The 17,519-nt window shown below is 36.3% G+C and overlaps 1 protein-coding gene across 7 annotated transcripts in view; it reads left to right on the forward strand.

Moving 5' to 3' along the window:
• LOC131663255 (protein draper-like) overlaps positions 1-17,519 on the forward strand; it is an 859,806-nt gene that overhangs the window by 598,439 nt on the left and 243,848 nt on the right. For all 7 annotated transcript variants that reach the window (XM_058933564.1, XM_058933569.1, XM_058933555.1 and 4 more), the window contains 2 exons: positions 8,985-9,149; positions 9,295-9,501. In XM_058933564.1, the coding sequence (XP_058789547.1) occupies positions 8,985-9,149; positions 9,295-9,501 (372 nt within the window). The remainder of the gene's footprint in view (positions 1-8,984; positions 9,150-9,294; positions 9,502-17,519) is intronic.

A 17,519-nucleotide genomic window follows, 5' to 3' on the forward strand; every position in this document is an offset into this window, starting at 1 on the left:
TTTTAATAGGAACCCATATTTTTGATTCCGGATTCGGAAAGAGCAGAAAATTCTACGTTCAGATAACGTATTATGTGTGGGGTGCAGTTAACACCCCCCCCCCCCTCGCCTAAGGTCATGTTGGGGTCAAATTTATGATTTTCTTCATCTATGCACAGGGATGGTCGGGCAAAAGTAAGGTTAATTGTAATAACCCAATAACTCGATAACCCAAATAACCGAATAATCCAATAACCCGATAACCCCAACAATTCAATAACCCCTATATCCCAAAAAAATTGTAGGGTCAAACAACAGTGACCTTGAGCTTAAACTTCAGGTTGATTTTCAAAGTTGACTTCATGTATTCAAAGCCTGATATTAAGCCTGTATTAACCTCACCCTTGCCCCGGTGGGATGGGGGGGTGAACCGCTCCCCCAACATAATACTTTATCTAAACGTAGAATTTCCCGCTCTTTTCGAATCCGGGATAAAAAATGGGTGTCCTTATTCAAAATATCTCTTGGCTATTGGGTTATTGGGGTTATCGAGTTATTGGATATTGGAGTTATTGGGTTATTACAGTTAACCTTATCCTTGTCCAATCATCCCTGTGCATAGATGAAGAAAATCATAAATTTGACCCCTACATGACCTTAGGCGGGGGGGGGGGGGTTAACCGCACCCCACACATAATACGTTATCTGAACGTAGAATTTTTGCTCTTTCCGAATCCGGAATAAAAAAATATGGGTTCCTATTAAAAAAATGACTTTGACCTTCAAATGACTTTGACAATAAATCTCAAGGTAAAATCGGATTTCATAGAAAGGTGGCCCCCATTGTCCCAAACAACTGTTGTCTGAACAATTTTTTTGTACGAACGCCAACCGTCGAAAATTTCGGGCCGCCTAATAAGTAAGTCAAGTGGGGAGAGAAAAGATCGACGAAGAACCTGTAGATCGCGAGAAAAAACGAGCGACACAGACGGTAGTAAGTCGAGAGCAGAGTCAGAAGGTTTTCCGAGTCGATCGGAGCAAGTCGGTGGACGGCCAGCGGTGAAAAAGTCAGAAGTGCAGCCGAGGACAAAGGGCCGAGAAGAAAACCCGAGAGGAAAAGACGACTTGGCCCTGCATCTACTCGGGACGCTAATTGGGAAGCAGGCAGGAGTTATCCAGCGACGACCTGCAACATCGTGCGCAGGGCGCAGCCAGGACTCCCGTTCTAGCATCAAAGGTCAAGTTCGCAAATTAAATTCTCTCTTTCTCTCTCTCTTCAAGGACGGCACTGTGCGTAAATTTAAATGTTAGGTAGGTAGCAAGGCGTGCACACGCCGGCTACCTGCCCTAATTACAGACGAGTAATAAATCGTTCAAAGAGAAATCGTCCAGGCGATCACTCGCCGGGCGACATTCTCTTTTAGCTAAATAGCCTAAGTCGGTTCGTCATCAAGGCGGTCATCTGCCGGGCGACGCGCGTTGTTTTGTATAGATTAGTAAACGCGATTAGTTAGTTAACTTGTTCTCTTTGTAATAGGTGTTAAGAATGTCGTTGTGTTTATTAGATCAAAAGTCTGTGTAATGCGGCTTATTCTTATGCGATTAGTTAATGTGTGGTATTGCGAAGTTCAAGTGTAATGTAACTATTATTTGATTTGATTAGATTTGTTAAAATGTGAATTTGTGTTATGTGTGTATAATTTATTAACCATTTTCATTTCTTTGCCTCTTCCCCCTTCCCACCGCAATTACTATGAGCGAGTGCGCCTCACTTGCCCACCTTTAAATAATGGTTAACGAACGAGCTTTCGTTACATATAATTTAATATCAGACAAATTAAAATCGTTCAAATACTATCCGTTAACTTATAAAATTTTATCTATTGATATGAATGCCATGTTTTCTTCTATGCTTTTTTCGTATCTCGGATGATATAAATGAATTTTGTATTTATCGTATAATTCTTGATCATTGATTGTAGAAAACACAAATGAATGCAATCAATACCCATAGTCCATAAGGGAATTTCACTTTAGAATCTTCTTGTAAACACCGATCCCATTCCTCGTATTCTTTTACCAAATTTTTAGCTTTAGCTGCTTCATAAAATGTATTATAAAGAACATTATCAACTACACGTAATTCTTGGAAGGATCTTGCTTCTTTGACATGTAGAAGTAATAGACTAATACAATATCTTTCTCGATCCTTTACAATACAAATTTTTCTTTCTTATCTAAAAATAATAACATGTGCATATGCGGAAGTCCACGTTTTAGGAATACAATAACATAAGTATGAGCAATATGTTTCCTTAAAATCCGTTTTTTTATTGCTTTATTTTTTAATTCTTTCACTTTTTGATGAAATACCTTTGTAACAATAACAGGTCTATCTATAGGACTTTCATACTCCTCTATATTCTCAGTAATCTTTTTGCAATTTGGGTTGCATGTCATTGTTATAAATAAATCTGGTTTAAATAGTGATATATAATTGTCATAGAATCGATATAATTTTATTTTAGAAACTTCGGACTTCCCGTAAAATTTGATGGTAAGATAACCATTTTTCCAATTAGCCTATTTTTCGATTTATTTTTTCTACGTAAATAATCCATCAACCCACTATAATATTCACTTGTCAATCTATCTTGATTTTTTTGTAATATAATCTTGAGTTTTCAATTTTTACCAAAGCATCATTCGTTGCTTGCTGATTTATTTTTTCAAGATTTAGATATGGATTGAATCCATTTCTTGCACTCATTCTGTAATTGTAAAATTGAAGATTTGATACGTTCCTATTCCCAGCATTAGTTTTCATACCGGGCATCCATCCGTAACCACCGTTAGGATAAATTAATGGATTCGTCATTGGATTGGTATGTTTACTAATAGGAGGAATACTAATAAGCTTTTCATATTTTGAGTATATTATGATATCTCGTTCTTTTGGAGGTTGCCCGTTTTCCTCAACAAATAACAAAATTAGCAAACAATAACAAAATTACCAAAATAATTTTCACTATCTGTTAACTTAGTTGGTACGGTTAAGTCTTGGCTATTAAATAAATATCGAGACGTACCAAGCATACAAATCTAGTGGATAAGGCTTTTTTTACTTTTAATTTACGAAAATATTATTAGCAACTGTTGTTTAGTTAATTTAAACGAAATGTAGATTGTTTCTATCTGTAAAGAAAATGATTGTAAATAATAAATTGAAATCAATAATTATTTGTTATTATTATTATTTAAATAATTATAATTGTTTCGTATTGTACTTTGGAAGATGTGCAATAGAGGTGTCTCAAGCTCAGGTCAGGCATTGTTAGAATAATTCAACAATAGTCTAATACTTTATTATAGATTTAATATGATTTATTGAAAATTAACAAGGTATTCTTCTTTTACCATAAAAGTAAAAATTGAATAAGAAAGTAAAAAGTGACAGTAAAAGTACAAGTGTCTAATTGTCAAACTGGCGTGTACATGAAGCTCTGAATTCAAACTACTTGCAAAAATATGCAGAGCTCTACAAGGTGTGTTCAAAAAGTAAGGTGAATTTTTATTTTTTTGAATTAATATTTATTTGTCCATCAATATTTATGTTGTCCCTTTTAAAGTAATCCCCCTCAGATATAATACTATGATATTAATATCATCTATTATTTATTATTTTGTTCGTACTCATGTGGTCTGTCGCGTTAATGAGTAAGAATTTATTTTAACTTTGAAAATATTTATGAATATTAAGTTTAAAATGAAATTATAAATGAAATATCGATGGTTATTTAAATTGGGCTTAAGGAAAGATAGACTTTACCATAGTTTCTTATAGTGCAAAGTGACCCATAAGCAGAGCTTAAGTCTTTCTTATGAAAAGCCCTCTTCGAGCTGTCTACGCAAGTATGCAAATCATTTTCTCTTGTTTACGAGAGAATAGATAGCAATAACGAAATTCTAAAACATGTGAATTTTACAGAAGCAGATATGGATTATTTAAGTATAATTTACACTTATCGCAAAAAGTATAGTCAAAAGTTATTAACTAATAAAGTTAGTTAATACAGTAGCGCAATATTTACAATAAAATAATTATACAATTTTACATATATCAATAGTTTATGGCTAGTAGAAGTAATTCCAAAAAAGAACTATTTAAATTAGTTAATAACATTTGAATTATAATTAATTTTCTTATTTTTGCAAAATCTTATAATGCAAATAATAAATCAATTAATTAAAATTAATAAATTATTAAGATGTCGTTGTTATTTACAAAATTAACGCTTTCGATTCATATATTGTTATTTATAGTGTTATTCGATTCATTTATTTGTTTAAATAAATTATTAATTATTTATTTATTGATAACAGTAATAACTAAGCTGTTGTCAATGAAAAGCATTCTTACTCATGTTTCTCAGATAGTCATCTGGAGTTCACAGTATCCGCTTTATTATAATAATTAACATTTACAATGTAATAAACAAATTAAATTTGCACATTAAAATTCAATATGATTTAATAGTTGAAAGTAATTGAAATTATTATAATTTTAATCTATGTCCTAAAATCTGTATAAAAAATGCTTTGTTACATTAAAATTACTCTTAACGCATTTTAAGTGAAAAATAAAAACTATTATATCTTATCTATACGTAGAGTGACGTCACGCTCCTTATATGGTCATGAAATTTGACTCTAGCACTAATATAATCATATAATATGTGAGGTAGCGCCGTTTAATATACTAATTGATGTAAGTAGATTGACAAATGTAGCGGGTTGCAGTAGTCTATTGAAAATAAGAGAAGAGCTCACAGATAGAACCATTACAATACACTTGTGCCAACGTTTTTTTCCAATCCTCGAAGCACTTCTGGTAACCACTTTCTGGTATAGCCTTAATTTCTTCCAGCGATTTTTTCTTTATCTCCTCAATCGTTCCAAACCTCTATCGTTTCATGGGTTTCTTAAGTTTCGGGAACAGGAAAAAGTGGCAGGGGGTGAATATGGTGCCTGAGGCATGATTGTGGTTTTGTTTTTGGTCAAAAATTTCGACACAACCAACTATGAGTGAGCAGGTGCATTATCGTGATGTAAAATCCATTATATGTTTTCGTACAATTCCGGACGTTTTTTTCGTATTGCTTCTCGTAAACGGAGCATAACTTCAAGATAATACTCTTTATCGACCGTATGACCTGGTGATAAGAACTTTTAATGTACTGCGCCACGATAATCAAAGAAAACAGTGAGCAAAACCTTGACATTTAAACAAACTTGACGTGCTTTTTTCGGTCTTGGCTCTTCTGGGATGATTGGGCTTTAGTTTCGACGTCATAACCATAAATCTATGATTCATCACCAGTTATGACTCTTTTGAGCATATCAGGATCATCATTGACGTCGTTTAACAGCTCTCAAACGATGCTTCTTCGACGGTCCTTTTGTTCGAAAAAAAGCAGTTTCGAAACAAATTTTGCTACTACACGTTTCATGCCCAAAACTTAGGAAAAAATTGCATGGCACGAGCCAACAGAGATACTGACATCTTCAGCCATTTCTCTAATAGTGATTCGACGATTTTTTAACATCATTTGTTTCACTTCTTCAACACTTTCATCCGTTATTGAAGTGGTGGGGCGTCCAGAGCGAGGTTCATCGTCGATGTCTTCTCGGCCATCTTGGAAGAGCTTATATCACTTATAAACATTTTTTTGACTTAAAATGGACTCATCGTATGCCACTGTCAACATTTCAAGTGTTTTGGAGCACTTAGTTCCATTTTTCACACAAAATGTTATTCAAACTCTTTGATTCATTGTTTTCGACAGCAGAAAATCGCCGAGCACAAAAAAAACGTCTAACATTTCTGTCTCGCAAAAAAAAGGAAACAAACAAACTGGCTGAAACTGTGAGCATATGTGAGGGACATGTATACCAACATAATGAAAAAAATATCGATGATCGAATCTACGTAGCTCGCCAATTTAAAAATTCACGTTAGTTTTTGAACACACCTCATATATGGTATCTGTATTACAGCAAATCATTTGCGGTAATATTACCAATTTAGAAGTAATATGAACTTGCTACATTGTGTTTCTTTTGTGACATGAGTCAATGCATGTTCTAGATTCTTGTAAACGCACGTATTAATTTGATCTCTATGAGTTTGGATTTCAGAATTCTATAAGTAATGTTTAAAATTCAAAATATTCTTAAACTTTCTCGTACATACCATTCTAAAAAAATTGAAGGGTATTTTTTGATCAATTTTAAGATAATTCTATCCCTAGAAAATTACTACAAAGATCTATAATTTTCGAGGAAAAAAGTTCGTAAAATTACCAAAAAAAATTTTCATATTGGTCGCCATTTTGTATAAATAATAAATTTTCTTGTTCGGGCAAATTAATATTTATTTTGTGACAAGGACAAGCAGTATGCTCTTTGTCTGCTCTCTCTCTCTCTCTCTCTCTCTCTCTCTCTCTCTGTCTCTTATCGCTTAGCAAGGTGACGTGGTCAGCGTTTGGTGCATATTTTTTTTTATTGCGCCTAACCACTGACCTTTATATTTTTCAGCCGCCGAAGAGAGACTGCCGAACGAGGCCAACAGGATCCGAGGGAGTGAGAGCGCAGCGACTAGGTGTAGGAGAGAGATGGAGAGTAAGTTAGCGAGAGAGGTAGACTGCTCGTGTATGCACGCACTATACGGGTTTAGGCAAACGTGCAACGTACAACTAATTAGTGTTTTTTGTCACCTAATCAGTGGGCTTGGTGGGGGAGAACCCGACGAGAGCGCAAACGATAGCCGCGCGACAATTATTGTGCGGCTAGACACTTTTTACTTTTCCCTTTTTACGGCCAGCCTAAATAAGCTGACCTGCCGTTGTTCTTACGCTCGTCTTCGATTGTATGGCTTTCCATCTCCTTTACCGATTGTCAGCGAATCTCGTGGCCGTCTTCAACACCGTACACGGCACAACTTCCGAGGAAGCTGCCAGCAATCACGAAGAAGCCAGAAGCCAGCAGCTAGACCAACTCCCTGCAGCCATCTTGGGCACCTAAGAAAAGGACAAAATTCCTCTCTCTCCCGTTGTGTCCCTCTCTCGTGGTGATACGCGGCCGCACGAATCGATAAATAGCCAGGCAATCACTTATCGGCTACACTTATCGTACTACGGTAATAGAGCATCGGCTTTTTCTTGCGTAATTGTAAGGAAGCGAATGGTCAAGATGATTCTGTCGCCGAGTCTTAGTTTTAGTCATTTATGTTTTTATGAGTTTGATATTTTTAAGTTAACTGTAACCGAGTTTGTAAATAGAGATATGTTTTGTTGTCCGAAATTGCAATTAGTTATTCATTCGACTTGTCCTCTTTGTTTCCCTGATTGTAACAGCGAAAGCGCCTCTCTTACTCTCTCCTTTATTAAAGAATTAGTGACGTCAATGTCGATCGGGGTACTGCCCCGTTACAATTTTAATTATCGGGACCACAATAGAAAGAGGTTTTAGGTATATAAGAAATATCAAGAGATCGAAAAGTCTATTTAAAAAAAAAAATCTATCCAAAAATTAAGCTTTTTTTTTATTTATTATTGTTTGTTGGATAGAAAAACTTTCTTGCTCAGATTTTTAACTAACACCATTGTAAAAATTGTCCTAGAAAATACAGGGGTCGGTAGTTTCTAAAACGGTAGTTTTTCCGTTCAAATTCATAATGTGGTAATAATTCGAACACAGCTATAGAAAAATCATCCTGTGCAATCAAGTTCTAGGGTTGCTGATAGGTTGTTGTACTAGTCTTTGATTTAACGAATTAGCGTTCGAATGTCTTGAAGCTTATAGTTTATATTTATTGAAATGTTACGTTCATTTCTAGAAAAAATATATTGATGACTGTATTCTTGTCGCAAAGTTAGACAATATAGACGAGAATCTTCAACTCACGATGGAAAAAGAAACCTATTGTTCGATTAATTATTTAGAAATCTTGTTCCAGAAGTTGTAGATTAAGTAATCTTCCTAAAGACAGATACTTCCTAACTCTTCGTAATATTCTCTTTTTTTATCTTTTGTGTTAGAAAAAATGGAAATCATTGTAAGGAAAAAAATTGAATGAAAATAGTTTGTAATTTCTGATCTGAAAAGGGTGATTTTGCTTTTGCAAAAAGAATAAATAAAATGTTATTTTCTAAAGTAAAAATTGAATCGTTATAAATTTTGTATTTCGAAGTTTTTTTTGTGATGCCTATTTTCATTTAAAGATGATATCTAATTCTATTTTCTTCAGATATAAACATGGTTACTTTGAAATTTATTTTCTATTATATTGCTTTATCTTCAGTGTATTCATCGCCATCATCTTCTTCATATAGTTAATAGTTATCGCGTGATATTTTTTAATTAGATATATTCCAGAGCATCCATAGCTACTGAGCGCTTCTGTCGCGTGTTTTTTCATCCCACTGATATCTCTAAGTATTTCTTACTTGAATTTAAATATCAAAGCATGAATATCGATCGGTCAATATATTCTATTTCCTATTCACATCGATAGATAATTTGTATTTCGAACCCTATCAATACCTAATAACATAAACTAGTCTTTTTAGAATTCTTGTTAATATCATTATTAAATCTTTCGTTCTATTTCTCATCCATTTTACATCTCATAAGGCAATTCGAAGTCGTTTATGAAACGACTTAGAGACACTATAATAAGCCGAAGCTTTCATGTAAATATTTCTTTTTAAAATATCTATTTTTGCAATATGTTGGGTTCTTATATTTTTTGGCCTTTATACGATGTAACCGAATAGTAAACTGAAAATTATCTTCTTTTCAGTTACGGATACGAATCACCAATTCTAAAAAATTAATTTATAAACTTCTTATGAAAGGAGCTATCTCTGTACTGGAATTTATATTTAAAATTGTGTATGTATTGTATCATTATTTTTTATTAATTAAAAATTATTTATTTCCAGGTCAATGTTTTTGTGCTCCTGGATATATAGGTCACCTTTGTGAAAGTCGATGTAGAAAAGGATGGTTTGGTAGTAATTGCTCGCAAAATTGTGATTGTGAGAAAAAAGATAGTATTGATTGTGATCCAATCACTGGACATTGCTTTTGTAAACCAGATTGGAGAGGTTCGTAGATAAAATGCTTCCACTATATAAAATTTATAATAATGAATTTATTATATTTTCATTTATTTTATAAAGTAATTAGCTCTCATAGATAATATTTTTAATAAGAACAATAAATGAAATTACCCGATTCTTAAAATTTCAGGTGTACGTTGCGAAACTAAATGTTCAGAAGGTTTTTATGGCCAAAACTGCCAGACTAAATGCAATTGTAAAAATAATGGTTCATGCGAATTAAATTCTGGAAAATGTAATTGTACACCAGGTTGGGAAGGATTTGATTGTTCTCAGCCATGTAGGAAAGGTTTCTATGGAATGCGCTGTACACAGAAATGTTCTCAAAATGTACATGGTACGTCCAGTAAAAAGTTGTATTTATAAATTAATCCTTATTGAAGGTAAATTTAATTATATCTAATATTATTGAAACTTCTCATAAAGATATGCTCGTTTAAAAGAATAAAATTGAGTTTTTAAAGAAATAAAAGTGAAATTTTTAGATAAGTTACCGGGATAAAAAATCCCAAAATCGAGTTATTTGACTTTTCAAAAAAGATTATCATTAAAAATGACATAAACTCATAAGATGTGCGAACCTATTCCCTCTTAAAAAAATAACTCGACCATTATATTCAGCACATATTAAAAGTTCTTCACCTAGACTTTAATATTCTTTTATCCTCATGGGACAAGATGGAACTTCATGATGAATTTTTTTGCATTCTTTTACAATATCTCCATTACTTTTCAGCTAATATATTATATATATGTATATATATCTATAATAAAGTTTATCAAACGCTACAAAGATAAGAAGCCTAATTTAATCTTATAACGAGGCCCTAGCCAAGATGACCGGTCCAGTCAGGCTTGCTTTCTCTCCCGCGACTAGTTCCTTTGCTGTGGCTATGACGAACGTGATAGAAGTCAAGAACCATTACTGATGTTTGGAATGGTTTATTTCAGTGTGACAGGGCTGATAGCGATGTTCGCTAACCCTGTGCGCGGCACTCTCCTCGCACGGATGTAGTGGCCGAGCGTGGCTATGGTTAACATAGCATTCACGCGCTCGTGTCGTTGCAGGGCCTGGAGAGGGGAGAGCGCGGCTGGCGGAGAAGACGGCGCGAGAAGGAGCGAGAGCTCGAAGAGCGTGAGAGAGAGCGAGAGAGGAAGAGGAATGGGCGAGAACGTGGAAAGCGCGGCTCGCGCCGCGAGAATTAAGAGAGCGGGAGAGATTGAGGACAGTGAGAGAGTGACCGTACGCTAATCAGGTCACGGCGCGAGATACGCTAGGACACGCTCCAGGAGAAAGACACCCCAGGACGAGAGATAGAGTTTTGTGGCGAGTCTCCGGCTGCTGTTCGAGCAGCCTTTCCCGGCGATCATCATCCGACGCCTGAGGAGCCGATCCCGGCCGCCAGCTGCCAACCAGCCGCCGCCGGTGATCCGACGATCTCCTCTGCCGGCAGGACTGCGGTTTTGCCGTCGCCGGCTCTCCACCAGCGAGCCGCGGGAGGAGCCACCCGGTGGGTTTGTTGCCTCTCTATTCCGCGACTCTCTCTCTCACGTACCAGCTCTCGCCCGGTGCAATGCCGCGAATCGAATTGTCGCGATTGTTAGTTGAGCGAATTCGCTCCTAAATGTTATACACTCGCCGCGTATGATAGTTGAGCGATTACGCTCCTAGTCGCCTCCTGCTGTCGCGTTTGGAGGATTGAGCGAACGCGCTCACCACCTTTGTACTTATATTCGTAGATGTACTTTCGTTGGCGTAAATAAAAGGGATCGCCTCTTTGTATTCATACCGATTCTTTCTGTTCACCTTTCCCGTCTTCGCGGTAGGTTCGCTCCCGTTGAAGTCAGCGCCGGCTTCCTTCACCGGAAAAGGACCCTTTATTATCTCGCAGGGGCCATAGCAGTGGCGCACTTGGCTATGTTTCGAGGATAAATCCCCCCCCCCCCTTTACATCAGGATCAATACCTAAGGCCAGAATCGTTAGTGGGAGTTAGTTGAAAGTGGGAGTGAGAGCGACGAGAAGAGAGAGGAGAAGATATGTCGCTTATGACGAAGTAATGAGCGCGAACGATCCGCGGTTATCCGCTCGAGAGAGTGAAATCGCTGGCGTTGTAATGAATAATGTTACAATCTCAATATTTTATTTTGAAACTATTAGTAATATTTCAAATTATTAGAAAATTTTAAGACACTACCGAATTGAAAGAAATATACAGGGTGATCCAAAAGTCCCGGAACGGTGAAATAATTCGGCAGGACTGCATTTAAGCGAAAAATGTTTCGGACAAAAGTTATAGGATTTTTTCTTAGCTATCTAATGGTGATCTTAACCATGATCTTGATTATGACCTTCAAGATCATTTACAGGTTAAGGTGATTTTTTAAACTGGAACACCATACATTTTATCCATGAAATGAAAAAAGCATATCATTTTACGTTCAGATATGACCTTGACTATTATTTTCAAGAACATTCAGAGGTGAACGTTACTTTTTCGCATGGAGTCCATAATTTTTATTTTTGAAATAAAAAAAATTTTAAATTTCAGATATGAAAAATCTTCTATAATTATGATTTTGTATTTAGTAGTCTAAAAATTTTCTCTTGACAATCTTAAATATTTATCTATTTAAAAGAGAAAAATTTACGTTTTACAGACACGTCTGTAATTATTTTTTACTTACTCTTTTAATATAGTTTAAAATTTTTTGTAATTGTATGACACTGATGATTAAAATCTAACGCGTTTTGGGGAACGGTAATTCTCACGAGCCATACAACGGCCCGTGCCCAAGCGCCGTATCACAAATTATTTTAAAGGGAAAGGTAAGGGAGGCTATTTCGCTCGTCTGAACGATGAAGATAAGCCTCGTCACTAAATTAGTGTTTTGGGTTTCGGTTTGAGAGAACAGGAATTACGGGCGCACACAATAATCACTCACGATAACCGTTAACAATATTTATTCTCGACGTTTAACAATAAAGAGCGATGACGCGCGTTCATGTCGTCTTCAACGTCGCGTGTCTGCGCTTGTGCGGACAATCGCACGGAGGCACGGTACAATGATTTGAGAAGGTTACAAAGGAGGGACTCGTTCTGGTCGTGGAATTCGCCGTTCTCGCGAAAGATCGCGTGCACTTTGCCGACGCGTCGCGTATTCGCGAATAGAGAGAGGAAGAGAGAGAGAGAGAAACGACCTGACCTGGTGAAGGCTGCTGGCAGGAAATGCTTCAGGAACTGCAGGCAGGAAATACTGCGGGACTGCTGGCAGGCTCGTGGCAGGCTCGGATGGATTCCTCGATGCAAGGGTCGTTGGAAGTCCTTTCCGTGCTGCAATCTGCTCGTTGTCCTCTGCTTTCTTTGTCTGTTTAGTTCTCTTTCACGTACGCACGCTTGGCCGTCAAACGATCCGTCTAACTCAGAATCGTTCGCGCGTCGGCTCGAGCAACGCCGGCGGCTTTGCTCTCGCGAGCAGATCGCCGCGAATCACTCGCGCTCGCTCACTCTCTACTCATAATACGTCATTTTCTCTCTCTTCTTGCCGCAGCCGCTCTCGCTCCCAATTGGCTCCTAATGACGATACCCGGCTCAGGTATTGGTTCTGAAATAAAGCGGTGTGAGCATGGGTATCGGTTCGTAATTTTCAAACACTCGCCAGGGCAACAGCGAAGGAGCGAGGCTGCGAGAGAGAGAGAGAGAGAAGGAGTGAGCCAGACAGGGCCGGCTATTCTAGCCAGGGCCCGGTCACATTAGTAATAGTAAGGTTTAATCGTATAAACATTAAACGAACTTCTTCTAATGAATAAATACTAAATTAATTTTACTGTGTAAAGAATCCTTTGAATTCTACACTGTTATCTTGTTCCACTTTAATTAATCGCTACATCATTCTGCTTTTTTGTACTGTATTACAATGATTTTACTCTAGGGGCTTTTTTCTTTTTTTTTTTATTTGTTTTATTCACTACTATTTCGTTTTGTTTCATTTATTCAACTTTATAACCAGAATTTATAAAACTACAATGGCTTCGCTAAATGAACAAGAGTGAATGATTATTCCTATGATGAGAGGATGAGGTGATAATGAAAGTATCCACTAAAAACATTCATCTTTTCGCTTTTAACGTTGTTCAGGTCGATTATACGATGAAACTAATTTCGTCTTAGTATTTTATATGTAAAATTAATTCCTAACTTTCGCTTGTTCGTACGTAACATACGTAATATTTAGGAAATCCAAGAATAGGAGTTCCATTGCGATTTCTACTTATATAATGATATGATAAAAGTATGATATACGTTTGTAATTTTTTTGCGTAGAATATAATTATGCAATGGCTTATTACAAAACTCATTTAGAGTACCCTAAAAGTGCAAAAGAAATAGTTAATTACTTCTAGCGCTTTTTAGATTTATTCTACTACAATATTTGTAATAGAGATTCCGCCACTGGCTGCTCTGAATCATTGCCCCGTGCCGTTACCATGACATGGAAAGAAAGAAAGATATATAGATAGATATAGAGAAAGAGAAAAAGAGATGAAGAGTGAACTTTAGATAGAGTCACGACAGAAGACAGCGGGCGAAGATGTTGCTGGAGCAACGGAGCGAAAAAGAGTTACTGGCAACTAAGAGGCCGAGTAGCAGATGTATGAAAGAGTAGAATCAAAAACAATTAGCGAACTGCTCTTTCTCTCTCTCTCTCTGACTCATTTGTTTTAATTAAGACCAGCAAAAATCTACCGCTGTCGTTGGTCTCTAGAGATTATCACCGAGGATATCTCGATGTAGCGGAGCCCACCATGAATGCGATGGTATTGGTACAAGAGTCAACGTACAAGAGCCTGAAGAATTATCTGAAACAGTAAAAACGCTAGTGCAACCGAAAATTGAACACATACCATCGACTAAACACAATGAACGTACAGCGACTTGTTAAATTTGTAATAAACCGAATGATACAGAAAAAACTTGTTGGTTCCGTACTTCACAAAGTCAAAGCATACCAACACAGCAGCATCAAGTACAGCAACACTTAAAAAGTAAACACCTGCCATGGGCGGGGCCATAGTGCCCTAACTCCTCAAACAATACCACAAACAAGCTAGACCGCTCATCGGAACCAAACACAATCAGCCAATATTAATCCAACAGTTTAAAATAATAATGCACAACATAAGCCATTTCAGACAAACCTAGCTATTTGTAATTATTGTAAAGAGCCTGGCCATTGAAAATCAGATTACCATAACAGAAAATTAAACAATTAAAAAATTAAAAATAATGGAAAAAGAAAAGTTTTTCTAGTAAATGACGCGATCCGAGAATCACAATAAAAACAGTGCCGGTAAATCAAGCAATAAATCACCGAATACAAAAAACTATTCTCTTACTTCATAATCAGTCATTTGCAATCTATTTAAAAAGACTATTTTTAAATTATAGTATACACAGTATATAAGTATAGTATAGACACTTATAGTAGACACAGGCGCAACAGTCTCATTATTAAAAATATCTAGAAAACTTAATTACGCTATCGTGGTTACTCAAGAATTTTTAGAACTAAAAGGAATTGGCCAAGAAAGCATATTAATTTTTGGTAAAACAACATTACAACTTCCCAACCTTTACTTAACTTTTCACCTAGTACCTGATAAATGTTCTATTCAGGAAGATGGCATTATCAAAAACGATACATTCAGAATATATAACGCCCAAACCGACTATCCAAAAAACTATATAAGAATTAATAAATGTTTCTTCAATTATGAAACTAAAATAAACGCCTCACAGTAACCGTATCATATTTAAGCCGTACCCTTCATACAAAAAGCAATAGTACAACACAGAAAGACTACGATAGAACAAAGAGAACTAACAAACGCTACAAATACGAGGAAAAAAATTCGACTTCGGTGATGGCAGAGCCAGAACATGAACAAGAAACACAGCATGATATACGAAGCGACGAAAAATGTCAAACTCATGGGCCACCTTAGCTGACATACAGAAAAACGATACGTCGAAAGGCTCTTGCCACGTTGAAAGTGGTAAAAGTAATAAAAAAGCTTTGCTCCTTGAATACGAAACGACAACACAGCACCCCGAAGAAAAGCATATCCTGGCAAAAGCAAAATCTGACCACTGTTATCTGAAGAACATATCTGTAAATAATAATTTTAAGGACTCCGAACAGTCAATGTCTGCGTCTAAAAAATCTGTAAAAACGAGTACTCATTCACCTAAGAAAAATTTACAATCAGAACAAAACAATAAAAATGAAATCTTAGATGAATCAGACCTATTAAAAACTCTGAAAAAATTATTCGAAATTATTGAAAAATCAGATAAATAAAAAAATTCAGAAAAATCAATAAATTAGAAAATTCAAAAAAATCAGATAAATCAGAAATATTAGAAATATAGGAATTGCGAGAATTAAATATCTATGTTACATTATCTCCAAAGGCGGCATACGTCCTTATAACAATAAATTACACAGGACCACAAATGGGAACCGGAAAAAGTCCTTCGGCAAAATTGATACCCTATATGTATTTCGACGCGCTGATTCCAAATCCGAGGTCCACATAACCCCAGCACGTCGTGTTCAAGGACATTTGAAGGTCAAACGCATTTACTACGGGAAAACATAAAATCTGACCACGGATTCGGAAAGAGCGGGAAATTTTACGTCCAAATATGTATTTTCTATTTTTTCCAACATGACCCTCCAAGGTCATCTGAGGGTCAAATGACTCACCGATAGATCAAATTTGTATTTCCCACATACATCATCACAACTAAAGACATGCGTACAAATGAGTCAGGTATCTTTAGGTTTCTCGATGCGCTGAATCCAAATCCGAGGTCCACATAACCCCAGCACGTCGTGTTCAAGGACATTTGAAGGCCAAACGCATTTACTACGGGAAAACATAAAATCTGACCACGGATTCGGAAAGAGCGGGAAATTTTACGTCCAAATATGTATTTTCTATTTTTTCCAACATGACCCTCCAAGGTCATCTGAGGGTCAAATGACTCACCGATAGATCAAATTCGTATTTCCCACATATATCATCACAACTAAAGACATGCGTACAAATGAGTCAGGTATCTTTAGGTTTCTCGATGCGCTGAATCCAAATCCGAGGTCCACATAACCCCAGCACGTCGTGTTCAAGGACATTTGAAGGTCAAACGCATTTACTACGGAAAAACATAAAATCTGACCACGGATTCGGAAAGAGCGGGAAATTTTACGTACAAATATGTATTTTCTATTTTTTCCAACATGACCCTCCAAGGTCATCTGAGGGTCAAATGACTCACCGATCGATAAAATTCATGTATTCCATATACATCATTACACTACAGATTTTTAACTATAATTTGGTCACGTATCTTTAGGTATTTCGACGCGCTAAATCAAAATCTGAGGATCCTCGGTCTCAAATTCAAATATGAGATACGGTGAGAACTTAGTTCATGGTTGTGTTAGCTCTCTTTATGGTTTTCTCGCGCGGATATTGCCAATCGATTCCGGCAATTAAAATTCACCTAGCTTGATATATAGACTTGATTTCAGATAGTGATGTCGATCAAAAAGATTTACGAATGACGCGTTCTTTTATTAGCAAACGATCTGCGGAGCGCTTTTCTTTTGTGTGGAGTAGTAGTGTCTCTTTTAAGAGACCAACAATAGTCTGACATCATGTTCACATCCCAATAGCCTTGATATCTTCTTTTGATGTCTTTGAAGTCTTGGTGGAATCTCTCTCCTTGCTCCTCGCTAAAGTCTCCTAAATTTTCAGGAAAGTAATCAAGATGAGAATGAAGAAAATGAATTTTCAAATTCATCAAGCAACCCATTATTTTGTAATTACCCAACATCTCATTTACTATATCTTCGTAATCGTCGTCTTTATTATTTCCTAAAAATTTATGCTGAACTTCTCTAAAGCTTTGCCACGCGTTGCGTTCCTTTATCGTCATTCTTCTTTCAAATTCTTCATCTCGTAATAGTTCTCTTATTTGTGGACCATCAAAGACTCCTTCGTTGATCTTTGCTTCCGAAAGTTTTGGAAATTTCTCGAAGAGATACATAAAAGCGTTGCTTTCGTCTTGTGAATTTTTCATTGCTTTAATGAACTGTTTGACCAAACCAAGCTTAATATGCAAGGGTGGGAGGATGACTTTATTTGCAGGTATAAGACTTTCGTGTAAAACATTTTTATTACCTGGGGTCAAATTTTGTCGAAGTGGCCATTCTTTTCTCACATAGTGTTGATCTCGGGCACGGCTATCCCATTCACAAATGAAACATGGATATTTCGTGAAGCCACT

This window comes from Phymastichus coffea, unplaced genomic scaffold (assembly GCF_024137745.1).
Source record: "Phymastichus coffea isolate CEN01 unplaced genomic scaffold, Cenicafe_Pcof_1.1 PCOF00002, whole genome shotgun sequence".
NCBI classification, from domain to species: Eukaryota; Metazoa; Arthropoda; class Insecta; order Hymenoptera; family Eulophidae; genus Phymastichus; species Phymastichus coffea.